The sequence below is a fragment of the Leopardus geoffroyi genome, chromosome A1 (genome assembly GCF_018350155.1).
Source record: "Leopardus geoffroyi isolate Oge1 chromosome A1, O.geoffroyi_Oge1_pat1.0, whole genome shotgun sequence".
Lineage (NCBI taxonomy): Eukaryota > Metazoa > Chordata > Mammalia > Carnivora > Felidae > Leopardus > Leopardus geoffroyi.
Window position 1 is genome coordinate 196125519 of NC_059326.1, and position 22386 is coordinate 196147904.

General features: G+C 52.5%; 2 protein-coding genes across 4 annotated transcripts in view; both read right to left on the reverse strand.

Moving 5' to 3' along the window:
- Window positions 1-653: 653 nt before the first annotated feature.
- On the reverse strand, window positions 654-16528 carry MYOZ3 (myozenin 3). The gene is made up of 8 exons (XM_045437127.1): window positions 16305-16528; window positions 15947-16100; window positions 14378-14439; window positions 7783-7937; window positions 6761-6841; window positions 6524-6659; window positions 5955-6117; window positions 654-2938 (listed from the first exon to the last, which is right to left on the reverse strand). The coding sequence occupies exons 3-8, from the start codon at window positions 14436-14438 to the stop codon at window positions 2770-2772; spliced, it is 765 nt and encodes a 254-aa protein (XP_045293083.1). The 5' UTR covers window position 14439; window positions 15947-16100; window positions 16305-16528; the 3' UTR covers window positions 654-2769.
- A 1858-nt stretch (window positions 16529-18386) lies between these two features.
- The window catches only part of SYNPO (synaptopodin), a 68759-nt gene continuing 64759 nt past the window's right edge, over window positions 18387-22386 (reverse strand). For all 3 annotated transcript variants that reach the window (XM_045437114.1, XM_045437116.1, XM_045437121.1), the window contains one exon: window positions 18387-21183. In XM_045437114.1, the coding sequence (XP_045293070.1) occupies window positions 20491-21183 (693 nt within the window). In that variant the 3' untranslated portion in view covers window positions 18387-20490. The remainder of the gene's footprint in view (window positions 21184-22386) is intronic.

A 22386-nucleotide genomic window follows, 5' to 3' on the forward strand; every position in this document is an offset into this window, starting at 1 on the left:
GAGCAAAGAATAGGATTTTATATGAAGGGCTTCCTAGGCCCACAAATTACATGAAAGGCTAAATGGCCTGCTTTTTCAGGATCCAAATTTTACTTACTGTTGAATAAAGGTGCAAAATACAGAATAATGCACATAGTATGATCCCATTAAAGACATATTTTTGTACCTATGCATCTATGTACACATCCATGTTTACCGGTTCAAGTAATTCTAGAATTCTACAAGGTCCACACTGTTACCAGTGGTTACCTCCAGTATGTGGGAATCAGGCAGAATGCAGGAGGCTGGGAAAGTCTCTCTGTGCGCATGGGAGGAGCTATGTGGGCAAATCTTTTCACATTTTATTTATTTATTTATTTATTTATTTATTTATTTATTTATTTAAAAAGCTTTCTTTCTTTCTTTCTTTCCTTCTTTCTCTTTCTTTCCTTCTTTCTTTCTCTTCTTTCTTTCTTTCTTTCCTTCTTTCTTTCTCTTTCTTCCTTCCTTCTTCTTTCTTTCTCTTTCTTTCTTATCTTTCTTTTTTAAACAACATCAGTGAAAGTCATATTACCAGAAGAAGAAAGAGTGAGGATTTGCTTTTGGGAGCCGCCGGCTCCGCTAGGCTCTTCTCTCCTGGAGCTGGTGGTGGCCATCACCCTCCAGGACACAACAGAGGCAGACACTTTAATGGTTGGTTTTCAGCTGGTGCAAACATGGCTTTAAACAGCAGCCCCCAAACTCAAGACAACACGTTAATTGCAAGCAAGTCTAATGGGCTGCTGGCCCCTTGAGAATGTGTGGGGTGAAGTAGAAGTCCAGAACAAAATGCAACCACTATCCCATGCACCCTGGGAATTAGCTGGATTTCTCACCTTCTCATCTCCCCAAGAGAGGGAGTCAGGGAAGAGGCAGAAGGAGGCGGGGTGGTGGGGAGTTGGGGGGCAGTGAGGAGGTAATTCATGTCCAGAGGGAGCCCTGCAGTGATCAGAGGCTTTCCTTCAAGCTTAAGCTTTACCGATCCCAATGGTCTCTCGCAGACAACTGCTCAAGCTGCATCTGCTACAAGAACATCTCTTCCAGTCAAAAGCAGGGGCTGCACGGAATCTAAGAATGACTGAGAGCTTCTTAGGTATGTGGCCATCACTGTGCTCGCAACAACCCTACACAGGGCTTCTGGTCTTGCCCTCGTGTTACGGGGGGGAGAGACAGGCCCACCAATGAGAAATGGCTTGTTCAAGTTCACACAGCTAACAGTAGCAGTTCATCTGCTCTGACTACCCAGCGTGCACTTTTTACCTCTAAACCCTAAGGCGGGACACCATGCTTAGATGATTCCAGAGTGAGTGGGCCTTGGCCTGGCCACCCAGTGGAGTGAAAAGGGAGAGCCACTAGAATTAGACAGATTCCCATTTTAGCTCTGTCCCTGAACAAGCCGCTTCTTTTGAGCCTGGATATCCACATCTGTAAAATGGGACCATACCTTTTCCTCAGGGTTGTACTGAAAATAAGAAATAAGACATGTGAAGAGTCTACTACCAGCCCAAGCACGGAGGCACCCAATAAAAAGCAGCCACCAGCACCATCGTCATCATTGTCCTCCCCATCATCACTTGAACTGAGAGGCACTCCTTTCTTTCCTTTTCCGAATGAGCTAGAGCACAGCCCTTGAACTACCCCTGCTGGGAACTAGGACATGATTTACCCTGAGGCTTGCTCAGGATGGTGAGCAGGAGAAAAGAAAGAAGGAGTCCTTATAGGTGCCCCACATTGCACCTGTCTTAGAAGGTGGCCAGAGGCGTGCCCCTTCTTTCCATCCCCGTGGCCACCTGCCTAGTCCAGACCTTGTTCTCTGTAGGCGTCCTGGCTCCCGGCCTCAGTCCTCTCCAATCTTTGCCCCACTTAGCAAGACCCATCACTCCCCAGCTTAAAAACCGCCCCCATCTCCTTAGCAGAGTACGCCCCACGGTGGCCCTCACCCCTCCAACACAGCCCTCTCCTTTCTCCAGAACACCTCCACCTGTGCACAATTCTGCACTTCGCACATGCTGGTCTACTCGGCAGGAATGCCCTCCCCATCACTCCCTCTTCCCGTGACGGCTCTCACTCCTCCTCTGGGGTCCCACTCAAAGTCTCTGAGAAGCGGCCCAGAACCCCACCCCACACCCAGGGGTAGGGACCCCCTCCTCTGCCTCACGGCACTTTATTCCCCAGTTAGTGTGCTGTAGGGAAAATTAACACGATTTACTGCTTTCCAAAGCTGTCTTCCCTACTGTCCTCTCTTCCTCTAGGCCATGGCCTGGGCTTATTCGCCACACACTCTCCCTGGGGCTGGCAGGGTGTCCAGTGCATAGTAGGTAAGTAGCAAATGTTTAGCACATGAATGAAGGCCAACTGCATCTCAATAAAAGGAAAAGCTTTCTAGTTATCAGAGTTATCCACAGGTAAACAGGTGCTAGTGAGCTCCCTGTCACCGGAGGAGTGTAAGCTGGAGTACACGAGCAGGGAGGGGTGGTGGCATGGATGTGAATTCATTGGTGGCTTGGATTCCTAAAGACGCAAACCATGGACGAGTTTCACTGGAGTCTCCTGGGAGTGTTGGTTACTAATAGAGAGTCCCCGACTCAGGAGATTCTGATGCTGCAAGTCTGGGGCAGGCCAGAAATCTGTGTTCAAAACATCGTCCCCAGGAAATTTGGAAGCACACCCTATTTAGGGACTGTCCCCAAGTCTTGGCTCCAAGATGTCACCCGGACACCAAGATAAGGGAATTGAATAGTCAGGCTGGGGCTACAGGTCCTCAGATTCGGGGAGGTTGCGGACCCAGCCCTGGGCCACTCTGTTGAAGCTGGGTCTGAGACGGAGGAGTTCTAAGCCACTGATGAGCTCCGGGACGAAGGGGGTGCCTGCCCTGGGAACATTCTCCCCAACCAGGGGTCCTCCAAAGGGCACCGGGGTCCTGGGGAGAGAACAGCAGCAGAAGAGGTGGGCTGTGTGGGAGAGGGATGGCAGAGCACTGACATGCAGGTCACGATGTGGGGCCCCCTCCGTGCCTCCCTCTGGGCCTCCGTTTCCCCACCTATACCAGGCTTTGTACTGTCTTTAACAGGTTTCTCTGGCTCTGCCCATTCCCCAGTCTCCTTCTAGTGCGGATGGCTTGTTGCTTGGGAATGGGAATGAAATTTTCAAAGCTAGAATTGGCTGGTCCCAGACAAAACTCTAGGTACCCCTTAAGTATTAAGCTCCAGAAGCCAAAAGAGCTGGAATGGGGTTTTCTTTGCCCTGCTCATCTCCCCTTAGAACAGGGGAGAATTAGAGAGGGAAGAGAGGATTAGAAAGAGCACTGAGAAGGGCCCCTGGTTGGCTCAGTTGGTTAAGCAACCGGCTCTTGATTTCAGCTCAGGTCATGATCTCATGGTTTGTGAGTTCGAATCCCAACTGCCGGTGCAGAGCCTGCTTGGAGTTTATAAAGGAGACGCACCATTTGTCACCCATAAGACTGGTAAGAAGAAATAATTTGATAAGGGGGCAAAGTTGATGAGGTGGTGGGGGCAAAGTTTCACTTAGATACTGCTGGTTGGAGGTAAATTGGTGCTGCTCCCTTGGAGGACAACTTGGCAGGATCTTTTTCACCTAAACATGTGCAAACTCTGTCAACCAGCAGTCGCACCTGTGAGCATACGGCTTAGGAAAGCACGTGCACAGACAAACGGATACAAGCAGCGATTGGTGACAAACCAGAAACAGCCCCTATGTCCACGGCAGAGAAATGGACAAGACAAATGTATAGTCACATAGTGGAATACCATACAGCAGCTTAAAAGGCATGAAAAGATCTGTTTGTATTATGTAGATTTCAAAAGCATACTGTTGAGTCAAAAAGGCAAGCAAGTTACATGATGAAATACAAAGTATTAAAATGCCCACTATCCATAAAACAATCCCATCCCCTATCAGAATGTAGCTGCTGGTAGAAAATGATCTGAAAACACACACCAACCTGACAACGGTATTCCATTTGGGAAGGGAACTGGGATTGGAGGATGGTGAACAAAGGGCCCTCTCTTTATTTGTAGTGTGTGTGTGTGTGTGTGTGTGTGTGTGTGTGTGTGTCTTTATTTAAGAGAATATAAGTATTATTTTTAAACTTTTTTCATTTTAAGACAAGTTAAAAAGCATTGCTTGTGTAGTGTTTTCCTCGAAGCCCGGGACCAATGGGAATGGGAGAGTGTTTGCCCCCCAGGGGTAGAAAGGCAGACCGCAGGCCCGGGCCTGGGTTCCAGCCAGTATAGCATTTCTGCCCGGACCACCCCGGCTGTGGCGGCAACAGCCAGGCCCTGTGGGAACAGGCTGGGCAGTTTCCAAGCTGCACAGGCCTCACGATTCGGCCCTTGACTAGAAGCCCAGAGCCCTGGATCCTGAGCACAGCTTGGCCACCAACACTGCTGTTCCCCCCCTTCTTAGCCTCAGTTGGCCCTTCTGTCTCAGACGGAGCCTGGGCTCGGGGCCCCCGAAGGTCCTCCTTCTGCTGATGGGAAGGTGCTTCAGCCTGTCATAGCTGCAGTGTGAGATAGATGGGGCTATGACTCGACTTGGCCAGCCTGGAAGCCGGCACCCGGGACTGAATGTCTGCTGAGGGTTTTAAATAGCTGGGCAGGCAGGAGCTGAGGGCCCCCGGAGGAGGGAGAACACAGTCTCGCCTGGCAGAAACCCCAGAACGTCTGCCAATGGCTCGTGGCTCACACGGTGCCTGTTGGGCACAATTCTTCCTGTAGGGGCCCTCCTGGCTATCAGCTGTTTGAGGGCAAGCACCTCCCTTCTGAGCAGTCTCTTTTCAGTGCTGGTCACCCCCAGTTGTCAGACAGTCTCCGCATGTGGTCTGAGCCAGAAGAGCTGGACCTTGGCCTCCTCGGGTGGACCCTCCCCTTTCTCACTTTAATGCAGCCAAAGCCAGAGGAGCATTTTTCAGAAATAGCATCAGACTGAAGAAGCTGACTGCAGTTGAAATGCATCCCCCAGCCCAAGGCCTTCTTCCAGTGCCAGACTCCTGTCTTGACTCCTATGATTTGTCTTTGGGCCCCTAGGTCAGCACACTAAGTTTATCCCTTTCAGTTCTCCCTAGTAGCTTTTCCAACCATCATTTCAGCCTGTAACTACTACTCCTAATACCAATAGCTACTGTTTATCAACAGCTATTCCTTGCCAGAAACTTTGCCTATGACTTCTCATGCCAGCCTCACAACAAACTTATGAAGAGATTCTGTAATGATGCAGACGGGGAAATGGAGGCTCAGAGAAGTTAAGTCACTTGCCCAAGGTCACACAGCTAAGCAAGGAGTCTGCATTTAAGCCCACGTTGAGGCCCCATGCTCTGAATAGTACAAGCCACTCTTCTGTGGCTCTCACCTCTGCTGTCCAACGTTTCACTGCCATCCCCCACTCTGATAGAGCCTCAAGCCATTTCTAGACCTCTTCCAGACCATTGATGAACATGAGGAAAAGGCTGAGCTGATCTAGGAGTAATGAGATCCAGGGCCCCCACCTAGGGAGGATATCCATCAAAAGGGTGGCACCAGGAGTGCGGGAGAATAAGACCCTGGGCTCTGGAGTCAGACTAACCCAGACTTGGATCCCAGCCCTGCTCCTTGCCTCGTGGCTGTGGGCAGGTTGTCAGTGTTCCTGAGTGGGTCTCTTCACTGGTGACATAGAAAACATTGAGGCACGTCCCCACCCTGTTGCGTGCAGAAACTGAGATGTGTGGCACATTCACCCATTCACTCCCTGTACATTTACTGCGGACCTACTATGTGCTGAGGCAAGAGTTCTACCGAGTTCTAGCAAGAGCTCGATCAACGTGCAAGTGTTCAGATAGAGCTTGGCATGTCCAAGGGCTTGGGAAATGCAGCCACTACTGTGTTGTGCCAGGCACCTGCACCCCCTAGGGACCTCTCCCCAAGCTGCCCACCCATCCTTACTTGTTGAAATTTCGAAACTCGGCAGGGCTGGGGGTGTGACTTCTGCCATCGCTCTGGTAGTCCCGGTAGCTGATGAACTCCTGCCAAGGACAGCGGTAGCCCTTGGGGATGGCCGTGTGGTTGAACTTCTCCGGCGGGACGCCCTTCAGCGGCTGGGCATAGCCTGGAGGTGGAGCAGGGCGTGTGGGAGGCAGGCAGGCTGGGGCACCCGGGGGGCTTTTCTCCCTCTGCCCCCACGCCCGCCCACCTGGTGGATATGGTTGGGGGAGGGAAGTCTGGAGTTGGGATAGAGGAGTGGGAGGGATGTAATGCCAAAGTTGTGCCAGCAAAGGGGACTGAGGCTTCCCCACCCCTGGAAGCAAGGAGGACCGGCATCTCGGGTCAGGGCGTAGACTCTGACCTTGGGGACATTGCTGTGCCTCTCTGGGCTTGTGCTAGATCTGTGGAGGGGCGTGGGGGGTCAGGGAGGTGGACTAGACAGCCCTCTGGGCGCTGTCCCTGCCCCACCCTGGAGCACTGCCACGCTTGGGTCCCCCAGCCCTGGTCCCAGGACCCGGAGCTGAACTCACCTGGCGCCAGGGCGCTGGGGCTGCGGGGGCGCTCCGCAGGGAAGGCTGAGTGCTGGGCCACCTCGGGGCCCCCGGGCGTGGCCCGGAAGATGTGGAGCTCGGAGCTGCAGCTCTGCCCCTCGGGGCCGTTGGCAACCTGGGCACAGGAGTGGGCGCTCAGAGGCCGCAGACTGGCCCGAGCTGCCTGGCTCCTTCCCCCGAACTCCCCCATTCTCCCAGGGCTCCCTCCACGCTCACCTTCCCCTGGGCATGAAGGGGGCCGGCCTCCGCTGTTCCCGCTGTTCCCATCACCTTCCCCTTGGCGCTTCGGTCCACCAGCTGTGGGCACAAATAGACCACAGGGAGGCTCAGTGGGGCAAGGATCCAGGGTTGTCCCAACACCGAAAAAGGGAGGGACGCATAATCTTAGTGCCCACATCCCAGGGATGCGGGGTAGGGGGGATGAGTTAATAGCATAGAACGCTAAACTCGGTGCCAGGGACAGGGAGATGGGCTCTATATGTTAGTTGCTATTCTAATATTGACCCTGGCCAGATAACCTTCCTGAGTCTGTTTCCTTGTCTGTGAGATGGAAACACTGATGATGATAATATCAGCTCACAGGGCCTATGAGCATGAAACGAGATGATACATGTGAAGTGCGTGGCTAGCGCTGTCTCAGGCACCTCGCGAAGGTAGGTGTTTTGTCGTCTTTACTCCTGTGCATCCTGCCACATCGTCCCCTCTCAGTCACCCCCTGTCTAGTCCAGAAATGGAGTGGCGTATGAGTGGAATGCCCCTGAGTGACTGAAACTACCTGCGGACCCTTTGAAGCCTGAGGATAAGCCGTTCTTGTCTCTACCAGCAGACCGTTTTCTGGCCTTTTCCTTCTTCTAGAGGCAGGAAGAGAAGGCGTTCTCTCTCTTAGGTTCTCTCTCCGTTCTCTCTCTCTGTGTTCTCTCTCTGAGGTCAAGCCCGAGTCTCATCTAAATCCTGCTCACTGCCAATTCAGCCCAGAGCACTTTTTGTAGGAGCCAGAGTGCCCTCCTCACCCCACAGCTCGCCTTGCCCGGTCCGCTCTCCGTTTTGCGTCTACGGAGAGGCGCCTAAAGAGGTAACGCTTTTTTCTAGGATCACACGGCAAGTCAGGGAACGTTACAGCCTTTCCAGCTGGAGCTGGAGGGGCTCCCCGGGGGCCAGAGGTCTTCATCTGACTCGCTGCTTGGCTCTAGGCTAACCGAGCCTCAGTTCCCCGGTAAGCACGGTGGGGGCTAACTCACCGCCCTCTGGCTGGCTGGAAATTCAAAGGTGAACCTCTGTACCCGGCGCTGTCTCTTCTGGAAGAGGAGGGATCCTCTGTTGTTGCGTAGCGAGAGCTCCTCCATCATCAAGTCCTGGGGCACGCTCAGCTTCTTGCCCAGGTCCAGCAAAGGGACTGCTCAGAGAGGCCAGAGGGAGCTCTTACCACCAAACCCTCAGGGCACTCGGGGCTGCCAGCCTCCAAGTGACCTCCTCTGAGCAGCTCCAGTACCATGCTGCGGAGTCTTAGCCCGCCTGGGGGGCAGAAATGAGCTCGCAGAGTTTAATGTGCATGTGTTTGACGCTCAGTGAAACTGAGTTCTTCCAGATGTTCTCTGGCCATTTGTATTTTTTCCACGAACGTCCTCGGCAGCTCTTTGCCCACAGTGGTGGGAGCCGTGAGACATGGTCAGATTGTAGATATCTCCTAACGGTAAGCCATGGGTGTGAGCCATGCGAGGGGAGGAGGGGGACTTTCTGGCCTGAGCCACTGGCAGGAAGGCACAGCCGCTCACTGAGGCGGGGAGGGCAGGAGGAGGGTGAGAGGGGGCAAGATCAGGAGTTCAGTGTTAGACGTCTGTTCTTTCAGTTTTAAAATAGCCTTTTATTATTATAAAAATAGCATATATGTGCATTGAAGAAAGTTAGGAAATACAGATATAAAGGGGAAAGAGAAAAATGCCATTTCTATCACCTGGAGATGTCCACTTTTAACACCTTAGTGTGTGTCCGTTCATATCTTTTTTTAAAGACTACCTATTCATGTATGAGTTTTCAGCCAAAATGAAGTCATAGTTATACAAGCTTTGTGACTTGGTTTTATCAGTTGAAGATCTCCACCTGTACACACATGAAAAGATACTCAGCCTCACTCATGATCAGGGGAACACAAATCAAAACCGTAATGAGATATCACCTCACACCTGTCAGAATGGCTCACATGAACAATCCAGGCAACAACAGATGTTGGCGAGGATGCGGAGAGAGAGGATCTCTTTTGCATTGTTAGTGGGAATGCAAGCTGGTGCAGCCACTCTGGAAAACAGGATGGAGGTTCCTCAAAAAACTAAAAAGAGAACTACCCTACGACCCAGCAATTGCGCTACTAGGCATTTATCCAAAGGATACAAAAATGCTGATTCGAAGGGGCACATGCACCCCCATGTTTATAGCAGCACTCTCGACAATAGCCAAAGTATGGAAAGAGTCCTAATGTCCATCAACTAATGAATGGACAAAGAAGATGTGGTATATTGGAATACAATGAAATATTACTCAGCGATCAAAAAGAAAGAAATCTTGCCATTTGCAACGGTGTGGATAGAACTAGAATGTATTATGCTAAACGAAATAGGTCAGAGGGACATAAATATCATGATTTCACTCATATGTGGAATTTAAGAAACACAACAGATGAACATAGGGGAAGGGAAGCAAACATAAGATAAAAACAGAGAGGGAGGCAAACCATAAGAGACCCTTAAATACAGAGAACAAACTGAAGTTGCAGGAGGGGAGGGGGGAGGGGGATGGCTTAAATGGGTGATGGGCATTAAGGAGGGCACTTTTTGGGGTTAGCGTTGGGTGTCACATGTTAGAGATGAGTCACTGGGTTCTACTCCCGAAACCAAGACTGTATGTTAACTAACTTGAATTTAAATAATAGTAAGAGATCTCCACCTGTGCGAGTGAACACATTTTTATTTCATACAATCCCTAATCCATATTTAAGTCCCCTTAATTGCCTGCAGAATTGGGCATATAAGGTTTGAAGAACCTCGACAACACCCAAACGGAGAAGCCGAGGAGGGCACCAGATATGTGAGCCTAGTGCTCACGGGACAAACTGACCTGAGATACACATTGGGGCATCGTGGGCCTACAAACGGTATTTGTCATTGTCTTTGTTGTTTGATGAAGACTATTACATTTACTTCTTTTCTCAAAGTTAGGACGAGTCGTCGTAGCCATGGAGAGGGTTTCCAGGCTATCCTTAATGGTTTCAGAGCCCAACACATACTGTGACACACTTCCCAACAAGGGAAGGCTTTTGGAGGCAAGGAGTGACGGAGTGGTGAGGGCACTGGCAGGAAAGGGATACGGGGGGGGGGGACAGCGTGGCCAGAGTTGTTCATCTCTAAAACCCGATACACGGAGGTTCGTGTTCCAGCTCTATAAATGGTATGTAGAGCCGGAAGGCTGGATGAGATCACTGGGGATGTGAGAATGGGTAAAAAGATCCCAAGCCTGAGTTCCAGGCCTGCCGCTTTCAGACGCAGGAGGTGAGGAACCAGCCACGGAGCCTGGGAAGGGGGGCCCGGTGAAGCAGGAGGAAATCCAGAGTGTGGGGCCCTGGAAACCAAGTGATGAAAGTGTTTCGGGGAAGATGGGTTGATCACGAAGCCACATGCTTCTGCTTAGTGAGGAGGAGGAAGGCCGAATACTGGCTGTTCTCTTTACTGTCATGGGGTTATTATTGGTCACCCTCACAAGAGTAGTTTCAGTTTCCATGGAGTATTTGGGTGTGAAAACCTTATTGGAAAGTGTTACGAGAAAATGGACAGGGGAACATTTTAGCCACACCACGAGCAAGCAATGAACCAAATCTAGGATGTGGGACATTTTATAGGGCAGCTGGCCTGGGTTCCTCAAAGGAGTGAATGACATGGAAAAAAAAAAAAAGAAGACAGGGCCGGAAGGGCGGGGGGGTAGGGTGTAGATTAAAAGAGATTTAAGAGACGCAGCCACCAAATAAACAGTGGTCCTTCTTTGGATGCTCATTAAAACAAACTAGGAAACTGAAGAAAGTTGATGGTGGCACTGGTTATCAAGCCAAAGTTGCTAACAACTTGAGAGAGAGAGACAGAGAGAGAGGGAGAATCTCAAGCAGGCTCTACACTCAGCACAAAGCCCAATGTGGGGCTCAATCCCACCACCCTGGGATCATGACCTGAGCTGAAATCAAGAGTCAGACGCTCAACTAAGGCACCCAGACCCCCCTCTTTTCATTATTTTGGATGCCTCCTGAGCCTGATGAAATGACAGGCTCTTTGGGTTTTGCTTTGGACTCCAGGAATGAAAGGAGGGCCACGGGGATTTGCACTCTCTATTTTTGTGTGTTTGGAAATGAGCTTAATAAAATGTTGAAGACAGCGAGCGAGGAGGGGAGAAAGTATAGACAACAACGTTGAGGAGTTATGCTCTACAGGACCCGAGGCATCTGTAGAGTCAAGAGGTGTCTGTTTTTAAGAGGGAGAAGTACAAGCATGCTTTTTGGCTGATGGGAAATTTTGACAATGCAGTAGAGAGAGGGCAGAATGGAAGAACGTCCTTGGGCAGGAGAGGGGGGCAGGGAGGGTATCTGGTGCCCAACTGGAAGGGGTAGCTTCAGACACATGCACGGAGAGGTCAGCCACCACGTGGGGAAGAAACACAGGGAACGCCAAACAGAGGTTCCCTTTTGGTTCCGTAATTCTCAGTGCAATAGGAAGCAAGGTCATCAGCTGGGAACGAGGATAGGGGAGGAGGCATTGGGAGTTTGGGGAGAGAGGTTGCCAACGTTGTGTAAGAGAATAGTACGGGACGGGGAGACAGGACTGATGTGGCCACCAGGCGGCATCGAGGCCCAGGCAGGTGCTGTGATTCATTCCACTCGATGGGATCCAAACAGCCTTTTTAAAAAAGGAGGCTGATGATTTTTTTCATTCTTTCAGCACATAAAGAGAGCGCACCTTTTACATGTTAGGAACAGAAAGAGATCCATTGTAGGGTAAGAGGGGGAAAAAAGCAAGTTTCAGAAGAATCTGTATTCTAGGATTGCACTCATATTTTAAAAAATAAGTACTATCTGTTTATGCACACATTGAAAAATCTGCATGGAGACGTGCCAAATATTAGTAGTGACTACATACAGGACATAGGAAGAGGAGGGCTGGAAATCACACTAATTTTTAACGGGAAAAGGTACTGCATACTTAAAAGCATGAAAGACTATTTATACCGAAATATATAATAAAAAGTCCCCTGGCATCATACTGTCAAATATTATCCAGATGAATTGACCTCGACAGTAAAAAGAAAAAAAAAAAGAGTTACAGATAAAATCTATTTAAGGAAACAATTCTATTTCTAGGCTTTCATTCTTAGGGAGAAAAGTTGAATAAGCATGCCTGAAGTTATGTATACAAGGATGTTTACGGCAGTGAGGGTTCAGATTGTGAAAACCGGGCATCAGTGTTGTGGGGGTGCTGCCCAGATGTCCTTTATCAGTGGCGCCGTGTCACAACTGGCCCCTTCTGCAGAGAGCTGCCTGGCTGAGCAGAAGTGCTCACGGCCCCCTTGCTGAAGGCAGGGTGAATTCTGTGGACTCTGGGGGCCTTGAGCCCCCACAAGGTCAGACTGAACCTGGGTTACAGATGAGCCCATATCCTGGCTTGGCAATTTCCCCCACCCTATCCCGCTCCCGTCATTTCCCTCCTCCTGAGAGTCCAACCTCAGTAAGTCACTTGCTTGAGAATCTTCAACTCTGTTCCTAAGGGTCCAACCTGAGATGAGCCTTCACGACTGCCAGTAAGGTGTGTGTGTATCAATATGCTGAATATATTACGTGCTGGGTGAGCAGGGGGAGGGGGTGGAGAGAAATCATAGCAGGAGGGAAAGAAGTCTCTGGTACGCTGCTAGTGGAAAAAAAAAAGCAAGCTAAAGAACCCAGCGTATAGTACTTAGCCCACATGTATTTGCGTTTATATAAATACGTTTGTATATGAACGGAAAATGGATTTACACAATTATGCTAACAGTGGTTATCTCCAGATGGTCCCATTACGAGGAACTTTCACTTTCAAAGTCATTCATGTCTGTTTTGTCTGAATATCTTATAAAATGGATGTATTATTTGTACAACCGTGTAGTAAGGAAGAGGGCTCTGGAGACAGAGATCTGGAGTGAAATCTCAGCTCTACTGACTACTACATCCATGATCACCTAGCTCCTCTGAACCTCGGTTTTCTCATCTACAAAACAGGGACAATAATATCTAACTTACAGAGTTGTTGTTTATGTGTATAACATAGAGCATAAAAGCCCTTAGCACTGGATCTGATGCAGAGTAAGTACATAATAATGGTAAGTTTTTCATCATCATCACCTTACAGTGCTGTCTTCTGATGGTGAGACTATGAGATTTTTTTTTCTTTCTTTCTACTTTTCTTTAGTTTCAGAATTGTCTTGCGTTAATACCCTAGCGATAGTCAACAACGTATACATTTCCAGTCTGGCATAAATGATATGTGTCCACATTTGGGGGGGCGGCAACTAATTACTTAGACAAAGGGAAAGATAAAGCATTGCCTGGTTCTTCTAGTTAGAGCATCAACACCTCACCAAGTTGGCATATTTTAGCACTGGAAATCATGAGGTTAAAAAAAAGAAAAACTTGATGCCAACAAAAGGAGGCAAGAACACACAAAACAGGTTAGGACCACTCACATATAAAGTCATACGACATGGTTAGGGGAGCCGGGGTGGCTCAGTTGGTTAAGCGTTTGACTTCAGCTCAGGTCATGATCTCACAGTTTGTGAGTTCGAGCCCTGTGGCGGGCTCTGTGCTGACAGCTCAGAGCCTGGAACCTGTGTCTCCCTCCGTCTGCCCCTCCCCTGCTTGCGCTCTGTCTCCCTGTGTCTCTCAAAAATAAGTAGAACGTTAAAAAAAAAAAAGTCATTTGACATGATTAAATACTTCTTAGAACCCTTCATGGGGCAAAACCGCAGTGCTGTCCATTGGGACAGGGTTTACCGGAGCTCGGTTCACTGTCCACGTGCACCAGGACACTTGCCTGAAAGGTGAATGTGTGGCCCCCCTCCAGGTCCACTGAATCAGAATCCCTGGGGGTAGGGGCTGGGACTCTGCCTTTTGAACCCGCAACACCACTTCACTGTCATTCACACTAAAGCCTGAGAGCTAGGACTTGGCTGAATTCATTTTTTTTTTAAATACTTGAAATGCCCTGACGTAGGCCAAATGAACAGACTCCAGAATTAGGCGGAGAGTTCCAGAAGGGGTCTTCTATGGGGATACACATGTGTTTTAGATGATTTCTTCATTGAGTGAGCTGGCTTTTAAGTGAAATGGTCTGAGTCACCCTGGGGAGCCTGCTCTTGCAGCCTGCCTTACTCTCCCCGCCACCTTGTCTCTTGCCACAGGGGCTCGGTGAGACCCACAGTTACAGGAAGCAAGGGCAAGTGTACGGGGAGCTTGGGGGCCACGGTGAGGCTGGATCTGGGACCAGAGCCCTCAGTGCTCAACTTGGGGCTGAGGTAAGGACTTAGTTGGGCCCAGGGCCCAGTCTAGGGCATTCGGTCTCAGCTCCTGGGTGTGTGGGTGTCAGGGCAAGGCCCCTCCCAATGCTTCGGGAAACTTCCCAGCCCAAGTGGCAGATTCCACAGGCACTCCCTCAGGGCTGGCCTGGAACTCACACCTGTTTGCCCGGGCCTCGGGCCAATAGGCCTGCGTGGCTGCACTTTGGGACCAGGAAAGGATGGGGTCGGAGGAACCCACAAGGGCTGAGTCTACCTTACCTGGTCCAGTGAGGTCCCCCATGGCAGCCATCACGGACCCCTTCTGCTCCTTAGGGATCATCCTGTGGAAGAGAGATGCCTGCAAATGGGCCATGCCTCCTCCATCCACCCCCAGACCTCCTCTTAGTCCCTGCCAGACCTCCTCTCAGTCCCTGGTCCACCCAGCCTCAGCCCTGAACCGCCTTGGTCCACCCTAGTCTCAAGGAAGGGCTGTCTGAGCTGGAAAGGGCTTTGGGGCCTCTGTGTACAGAGGAGGAGACTGAGGTCCAGGGAAGGCAAGGGAGGTGTGAGAGGCCACACAATGTGCTTCACAGGTTGTCAGGGAGGCAGGCACTCTTTCTTTAGGGGCTGATCTCTGGGACATGAGGGGTAGGGGAGGTGGGGGTCTCAGACCACTGTCATCCACTCAGATGAGCTTCTAATCAGAGGCTGAAAGAAGATGGAAGTTTAAGTCAGGGAGAGGGGGGTATGGATGGGTTGTCAGTCTGGGGTCTACAAGGCTGATCCTGTCCTTTTATCCCCAATACTTGGCTCGGAGGCTTGAGGGCACAGGCTGGTCCAAGGAAGCTGAGAGACCCATCGCCCCCCTTCCCTATGCCCCATCCCTCAGCTGACTTACAGGGGGCTCTCTTCTGCCTCACCCCTTCTCTTTTTCCTCCTCCATCCCACCCACCCCCCAATTTGCATCTCATGGCACTTTCCAGGGATCTTGGAGGAGATTTACAAACAAAAAGAGATCTAGAGCCCCAGAGGATCCCTGCAGGCTCCAAGTCCAGATTCCCTGATTTGCCCCCAGGAGAGAAGGCAGAGCCCTTGAGGCCCCTGACAGACTACCCACCCCTGTGCTTTGCTTCCAGGTTTTTCTACACTCCTTCCTTTGGAAAAAAGTCTGCCTCTATCTATATCCCACACCCACACATGGCCCCTGGTCAGTGGGCACTGAACTGGGCAACCTGGAGTCCAATCCGTGCCCCTGACTTCCTCTGTAACTGTGTGCAGGTAGCTCTCCAACTCTGTGCCTCAGTTCCTCTTATGTGCCCTTATTACATAAGGAGGGTGGGCTAGATCATGGGATCCACAGATAGACTTTGGGGCATCCACAAACCCCCCCCCCCTGCTGCTCCATAAACTGTATCAGACATGAGCATGTCTATAGGCTTTTGGGGGGAGGGCCATGAGTTAGGGGAGAGTGCTCTGACCGTGACCACTCAGGAGTCTACAGTGCATGGGTCTGTTTCTTGATAAACACTCCCCTTACAGACAGGCACGGACATTGGGAAGGGCTCTCATCTTACAGACACGGACGCTGCTCCCTTCCACAGCCTAAAGATCTTGAAATGCTGTGCAGAGCCATCACCAATGCCCAACTCGAATCCCAGCCACCCTTCCTCATTCAACCTAAAGTGACCTAGAGCTTAGAATCCCTCTGCTCCCAACTCAGGCACTGAGCTTCCTTGAGGCCCCTGGTTCCCCAGCCCCTCCGCAGGGCCCTTCCTCTGCTTGGGGGCCGGGGCTCATGCTCTCTGCCCACGCCCCGAAGCTCCTCGAGCTCCCCTAAGATCCTGGTACCTGAGAGATGGAACCGAAGTGTGCAGGAGGGAGGGTCAGACCCTCAAGATTAGCACCTCTGTCGGGAAGCTGAGAGCTGAGTAGTCATGTAGGTGTTAGTGGTCCTCGGTCCAGTCTGAGCCGGGTGTGCCCTTGCAGCCGGCTCTGGCCTCAGCTGAGAAGAATCAAGAATCGTTCCTGCCTTGTCGTGGCTCACAGCCTTATTTCGGGCTGCAACAGGATCCAGGGACAGATGCTAAAAGCACCAGGCCCCAGGGAAGACAGGTGCCCCGGCAGCAGGCCCTTGCAGACAGAAGGGCTTGTATACACACACACACACACACACACACACACACACATATGCACACACCAAAGTCACCTGGAAATGCTGAGAGTCAGTTGCCAGTCACCTGAGCTTGCGAATTGTATCCTTAGTGCCTAGAACAGAGCCTGATAGGAATTCAATAGATATTTGTTGAATCAATGAATGGATGGATGGATGCTTGAATGAATGAATTCTCCCCTGGTATCTTTGCTTGACTTGTTCATTTCTTCTTTCCTTTTTTCTTTCCTGACTTTCTTTCCTCCTTCTGCTCCCTCCCTCCCTTCTCTCCCTCCCTCCACCTTCTCACATTCTCTAAGTCTCTCTCTATGGAGTGCAGATAAATATGGCAGGGCTCTGTCCTCAAGGAGCTCAGCCAGGCCCAAGTCAGACCCGTAAACAAGCCTTTGCACTGCATGATGGGAAGTGCTCTGGGAGTACCCAGGGGAGGGTGCCACCAGCTTGGCCTGGGGGTGGAGGGGTGGGGAAGGCGCTTCCCAGAGGAGACATTTGATCTGGGCCTGGAAGGCCAGTGGGAGTTCAGGGGGCAGAGGGGCACGGGCATTGCAGGCGGAGGCCACATTGTGTATAACAGTGTCAGGGGTCCTCAAGCAGAGCCAGAACTTGCCCCCAGCGTTGAGAGATGGGTAGGGTGGGGCAGAGAGATGAGGCGGACAGGTGGGCCAGATCACAGCAGGCTTTTCAAAAGGAAGATGTGCTTTATAAAGGGCTGTTGAAGAATTTGAAGCAGTGGAATGCCGCGGTCAGATTGGCATTTTCCAAATATATCTCTGGCTACCAGGTGGGCAGGGGGCCAGACTGGAGGCGGGAAAATTTTACTGCGCTCAGGTGGGAGATGGGGAGGCTGCACAGGGGTAGGAATAGAGCCCACGGAGAGGAGAAGGACCTGAGGGGTATCTGGGGAATCATCAGGTCCTGCTAAGAGACTGGATGTGGGGAGCGAGGAAAACGCCACTCTGGCTTGAGTGACTCGGAAAGGTAAAAGGGGAACAGATTGGGGTGGGGACAGATGCTCAGCTCAGTTTGGGATAAACTTGATTTGAGGTGTCAGGAATGGGAATCACCAGTAGGATACTGCACCCAGGAGGGGCTCCAGCTGAAGATAAAGATTGGGTCACTTGCAGGGAAAGGTGGGACCAGCAAGGACGTGCTGGGCCCCGGGGTGGCCAGCACCTGTACCCATGTGCTGGGACAGACTGTCCAAGGGTGCGTTTTTTTTTTAAAATGTATTTCTGATAGAGAGAGACAGGGCACAAGTTGGGGAGGGGCAGAGAGAGAAGGAGACACAGAATCTGAAGCGACTCCAGGCTCCGAGCTGTCAGCACAGAGCCTGACGCAGGGCTCGAACTCACAAACCGCGAGATCATGACCTGAGCCAAAGTCGGATGCTTAACTGACTGAGCCACCCAGAGGGTATATTTCTGACACACTCATAGGAAGAAGCCTGGGCTCTGCTGTGGCCCGCAGGAGGTCCACGTTCTGCCCCTTAGGATCCTGCGTCCAGCCTCTGCTGGGAGCTCCTAGAGAGGAAGGAGAGGGATGTTCCCAGGGCAGGCTCGGCCTCACCTGGGAGTGGGGCCACAATCCCCTTCTCTAGACAAAGGACACCCCCCTCAGGTGAGGAGCACTCCAGATAATCTGGGTCTTGAGCTCACTAGGGTTATCTGGACTCACATGGGATCTCTTGTAGGGGCTTCTCCTCCTGCATGGAGCCCCAACCTGCCATGAAGAAACAGCCCCAGAGCACTGGCCCCTGACCCGGCTTGGCCCTGCCTGCTTCAGTGACAGTGTCTTGTGGTGAGGGCCTGGGAAATACCACCCTGAAACATCACCTAGCCCAGCTCATTCTGCACACACAGGGAAGCTGAGGCTGGATAAGGAGTGGCCTTATTCAGGGTCACCCAGCTAGTAGATGACAGGATCAAGATTTCAACCCCGGGACTTCATCTATGGCCTGGAGTTTTTCCATTGTTCCCCATCTCTCTTCATGGCCGCTACTCCCTGAGCTCCCGTCCCACCTGTATCAAACATTCTCATCCACCCAGAGCCCCTTGGACTGTTCCATGGAGAGAAGGGAGGGGCTTTAGACACAGCCGAAAATGACACAGGAGGCAGAAGCATACAGGAAGCATTTATTGAGGGCCAGAGATGAATTCTAAGGAGGCAAGAGGCAGAACACAGGCAGTCTCTAGTGGGTTAGAGAGGATAGGGGCGGGGAGAAGGCAGTGACAGGGAGAGAACAGCCAGGAGAACTGCAGCTTCTCAAGGCTGCCTCCTGCTGGTTCTTTGGGGGAAATGCAGGCAGAAGTGGATTTGCTATGCTTTGGCATCAGCCAGGGGCCCAATAGTGTCTTTTCTCTGAAAGAGGCCCTTAGCCCCAGTCTCCCATGCTACAAGGAACCCTGAAACAGATGGGGACTTTGGTAAATGTGGTCACTCATCATTGACCAAGCAGGAGCACCCTTTTACCTTCCCACTGTCAGGGCCTATGTTCCCAATCCTTAGGCCCTAGGCACCCTCTGGGATCACTCCTTTATTCCAAAGCCCCCCTCCCAACTCTCTCCCACTGTGGCCCAGCTTTCCCTAGCCTCACTTAGGGGTTCCAGGTCTAACATCATCTGATGCGTGGGTAAGTCTACCTCTAACCCCAAATCACACTCGCTCCCTCACCTTTAGCCACATCCTGGTGTCCTTTCACCTGCATCTCTTTGATCCTCAGCCCATTCCAAGCCCCACCCCCCATGCTCCCCTGCTCTTAGTATCCTGAGGCTGAAACTATAGAATTCAGCCACATTTCTCCCATGCCCTGTCCCTCCTGGGGATTGGAATGAGAACCACCAAGGTTTGAGGGTCAGGCCAGGGCCTGCCTGCAGCCAGGCTTCTCGAGGTCACTGGGCATCGGGCACTAGCTAGGCCAGAGTGTAGTGGGAAAGAGATGGGGCAAAGCGGTGCCCATCATCTGGGCAGGATATGCGTACTGGGGCCTAAAACTGAAGCATGCGGTATTTCCTAAGGAGCCAGAAACACAGGCAGACTCTAGTCTAACCCTTCACTCACCCACCCGTTCTCATCTGCCCCCAAATTCTGCCTACCCAATCCTCTGCCGCCAATCTCCTTCCTTTTCTAACACCACGGAATGCATTTCAGGACTGGGAGAGCCCTCAGAGGTCATCTGAGCCAATCCCCTTCCTACTAGAATCTCCTCTATGCATCCTGGCTCCTGCTTGAATACCTCCTATAACAAGGAACTCTTGCCTCCCTCTTTCCAAGTGGGCAACCTCAAACTCAGGGCCATCAGGTAAAACCACAAAAACCACAGGGTAGCAGATAGCTCTGTATCAACTCTTCTCTCCCCAGCTCAGATTTTAGCCCAGAACTTGCCATGGAAGGGCCCAGAAAAGACAGATGGGCTGGAGGCACCTGTAGCATGCCTGGACGCCCAAGTCCTGGGGCTGGGGATAGAAGTCATCCCCTTACAGCTCTCCTCTCTGGCAGCAGGTAAGATGCCCAGGCAGTCTGAGCTGAGGTGGGGAAAGCATGAGAGGGATCTGGGAGGAGGGATCTTCCCATCTCTTGTCTCCAGAGGGGCCCGGCCGGGCACCTTGAGCTGGCCTGGGAGACCTCTCTAAAGGTCACCATGGTAAAAATAGAGCTTGTCTGGGAAGGGATGGAAAACAGCTGCTCCTGCCTGGGACTTGGTGCCAGGGAGGCGGATGGTCAAGCCAGGGCCTGGACAGGGAACTTAGGCCTAGGATCTTCTGAACACACCCCTCGTTTGCCAGACTCCAGAGAGCAGAGGCAGGAAGGGAGGGAGGAATAGGGAGCCCCAGACTGCATGCAGCAAGCCCAGGGGTCCGCATGCACAACACCCTACCTCTTCCAAGGCACGTGTGTGTCTGTGTGTGTGTGCTGATGGGAGGGGAGGGGGAATCTAGACCTGTGAAGATTGCCTTGGCCAAAGGCCCACTAAACAGATGGGAAAGCCCAGGATCGGACAGAGCAAGGGTCTTGCCCAGGGTCACACAATGACTGATTCGAATAAGGGCCAGAACCCAAACTTGGATCACTACCCCAGCCCCAGGCCCAGAGCTCTACTCCCCTGACCTCTTGTCCAAAGAGGCCAGGCCTCCTGGGGATGTGGTGCCAGGAGCTACCAAGCCCCACAACTCTTCTTCTGGCTCAGCCCTCCCGGGGTGGGGATGGAGCGGGAGCGGGGGAGGCTTTAGGTGGTGCAGGAGGCCTCGGAGGGGAGGCTGCCACGCTTGAGCCTCAGGCTGCCAGTCCACCCGCGGGGACAGATGTTGTAGCCGAGGATGCCGGGCGACTTAGCGCCGGAGTCCTCGGAGTCGAGGGACACATCGGAGTCTGTGGGCGAGCGGCGGGAGGGAAAGGGCCTGGGCGGCGCCGGCAACGGGCTCCGGGGGCTGGCACACGGCGAGGGCCCGGCGGACAGCGGGCTCCGCGGGATCGGGGAGAACGTGGCCCCGGGGCCGGCGACGGGGCCGGGCCGGGCGGGCTTCGGCGAGCGCAGGCGCGGCGGCGGCGGCGGTGGCGGCGGTGGCGGCGGCGGCGGCGGCTGCGCCCCGGTCGGGGAAAAGGGCCGCAGGCTCTCGGCTCCCGCCGGCCGCGGGGAGGCGCTCTTGCGCCGGGCCGCGTTGATGATGTTTCGCGCCAGGAGGGCCTGCAGCTGGCGGCTGGGAGGCCGCGCCTCTGTCTCAGGTCGCAGCGGGGACACCGAGCGCTCGCTCCACGAGGGAGACATGGGCGGCGGCGGCGGGAGCGGCGGGGGGCTGCTCATGCTGCTCCCGCGGCCCGGCTCCCACGGCCCCGGGCTCACCCAGCCGTCCAGGCTGCTGGGGGGCCGGGAGGCGCCCGGCGTCCAGGGCGGGGAGGTGGGCAGGCTCTCCCGGCGGTCCTGGGGAGAGAGCAGAGAGGGCGGGGGCAGGCGTTAGTGCTGGGGTTCTCTTGACCGGGGTTTCGGGAGGGACCGAGTCTGGGTTGTCCACTGCACAAAGTCAGGAAGCCAGGCCCCCAAGTCAGGGGAATAGCGCCTGCAGTAAAACGCAGGGGTCCCGGCTCTCAGCCCATGCTGCCTGTCCCTGCGCTCAACGGGGAGGCAGGTGAGCGGTGGTGAAGAACGCTCGCTCTGGAGACAGACCCCTTTACTTACCACTGAATGAACCTGGGCAAGTTATTTCAGCCGCGGAAGCAACTGGAAGCCTTCGGGCTTCGGTTTCCTCCTCTGTAAAATGGGGGTATAATACCAGCACTAGACTTAGGGGGGTTGTTGTGAGGGTTACATGAGATAACTCGTGTAAAAGAATGTTACATGTATTGGAGGATGCCCTGGAGGAGAGGAAGGGCTCAGGAGGTGTTAGTTACCGGAAAGAAATACTGGAAGGATACACCGGAAACTCACCAAAGTGGGTCTCTGTTAGGAAGTGGGGCCACCGGGGTGGGGTACACAGCCACGGGGGTGGGAGTAAAGCTCTCGCGTATTACTTTCTATGTAAGATTAGGTTTCTGAAACATATGGTTGTATTATCTATTTTAAAATGTTAAGACAAAAATACTGATCATTATTAAGGGCTTGGGGAAAGACCCTCTTAGTCCCAACCCCCTTGCCAGGTTGCCATGGTCACCTCCGAAGTTTTCCCTGGATGCCCCGAGCAGGGAGGAAGTTCCCAGTGACAGATGGGGACACCAAAGGGAGTTGGCTCATTCTGCCCTAGACGGCACACTCCCCCGACTGGACTTCTTGTCAGCATGGGGTAGGGAGTGTGCATTTGGTGGGGCCGAGTTGGTGAACATCTCTGAGGTGATAAAGCACGGCTCTGCTATATACTACTGTACCAGTTTCCCACCTATTTAAGGACCTTCCAGCCTACAAGTTTCAGTCTCATCCTGTATCTCTCCTTGGATCCTCACAACATACTGATGAGGTGGCTGGCATTATCACACCCATTGTACAAGGATGAAGATGAAATTCAGAGGTGTAAAAAACTGCCTGCTGTGTTCTGTCCCACCAGGAAATGTGTGGGGGTGACCACCTCCTATCCAAAGGCTACACCATGCTTAGGCGGTCGGAAGCACTGGTTTGGGCTTCGGAATCCATGCC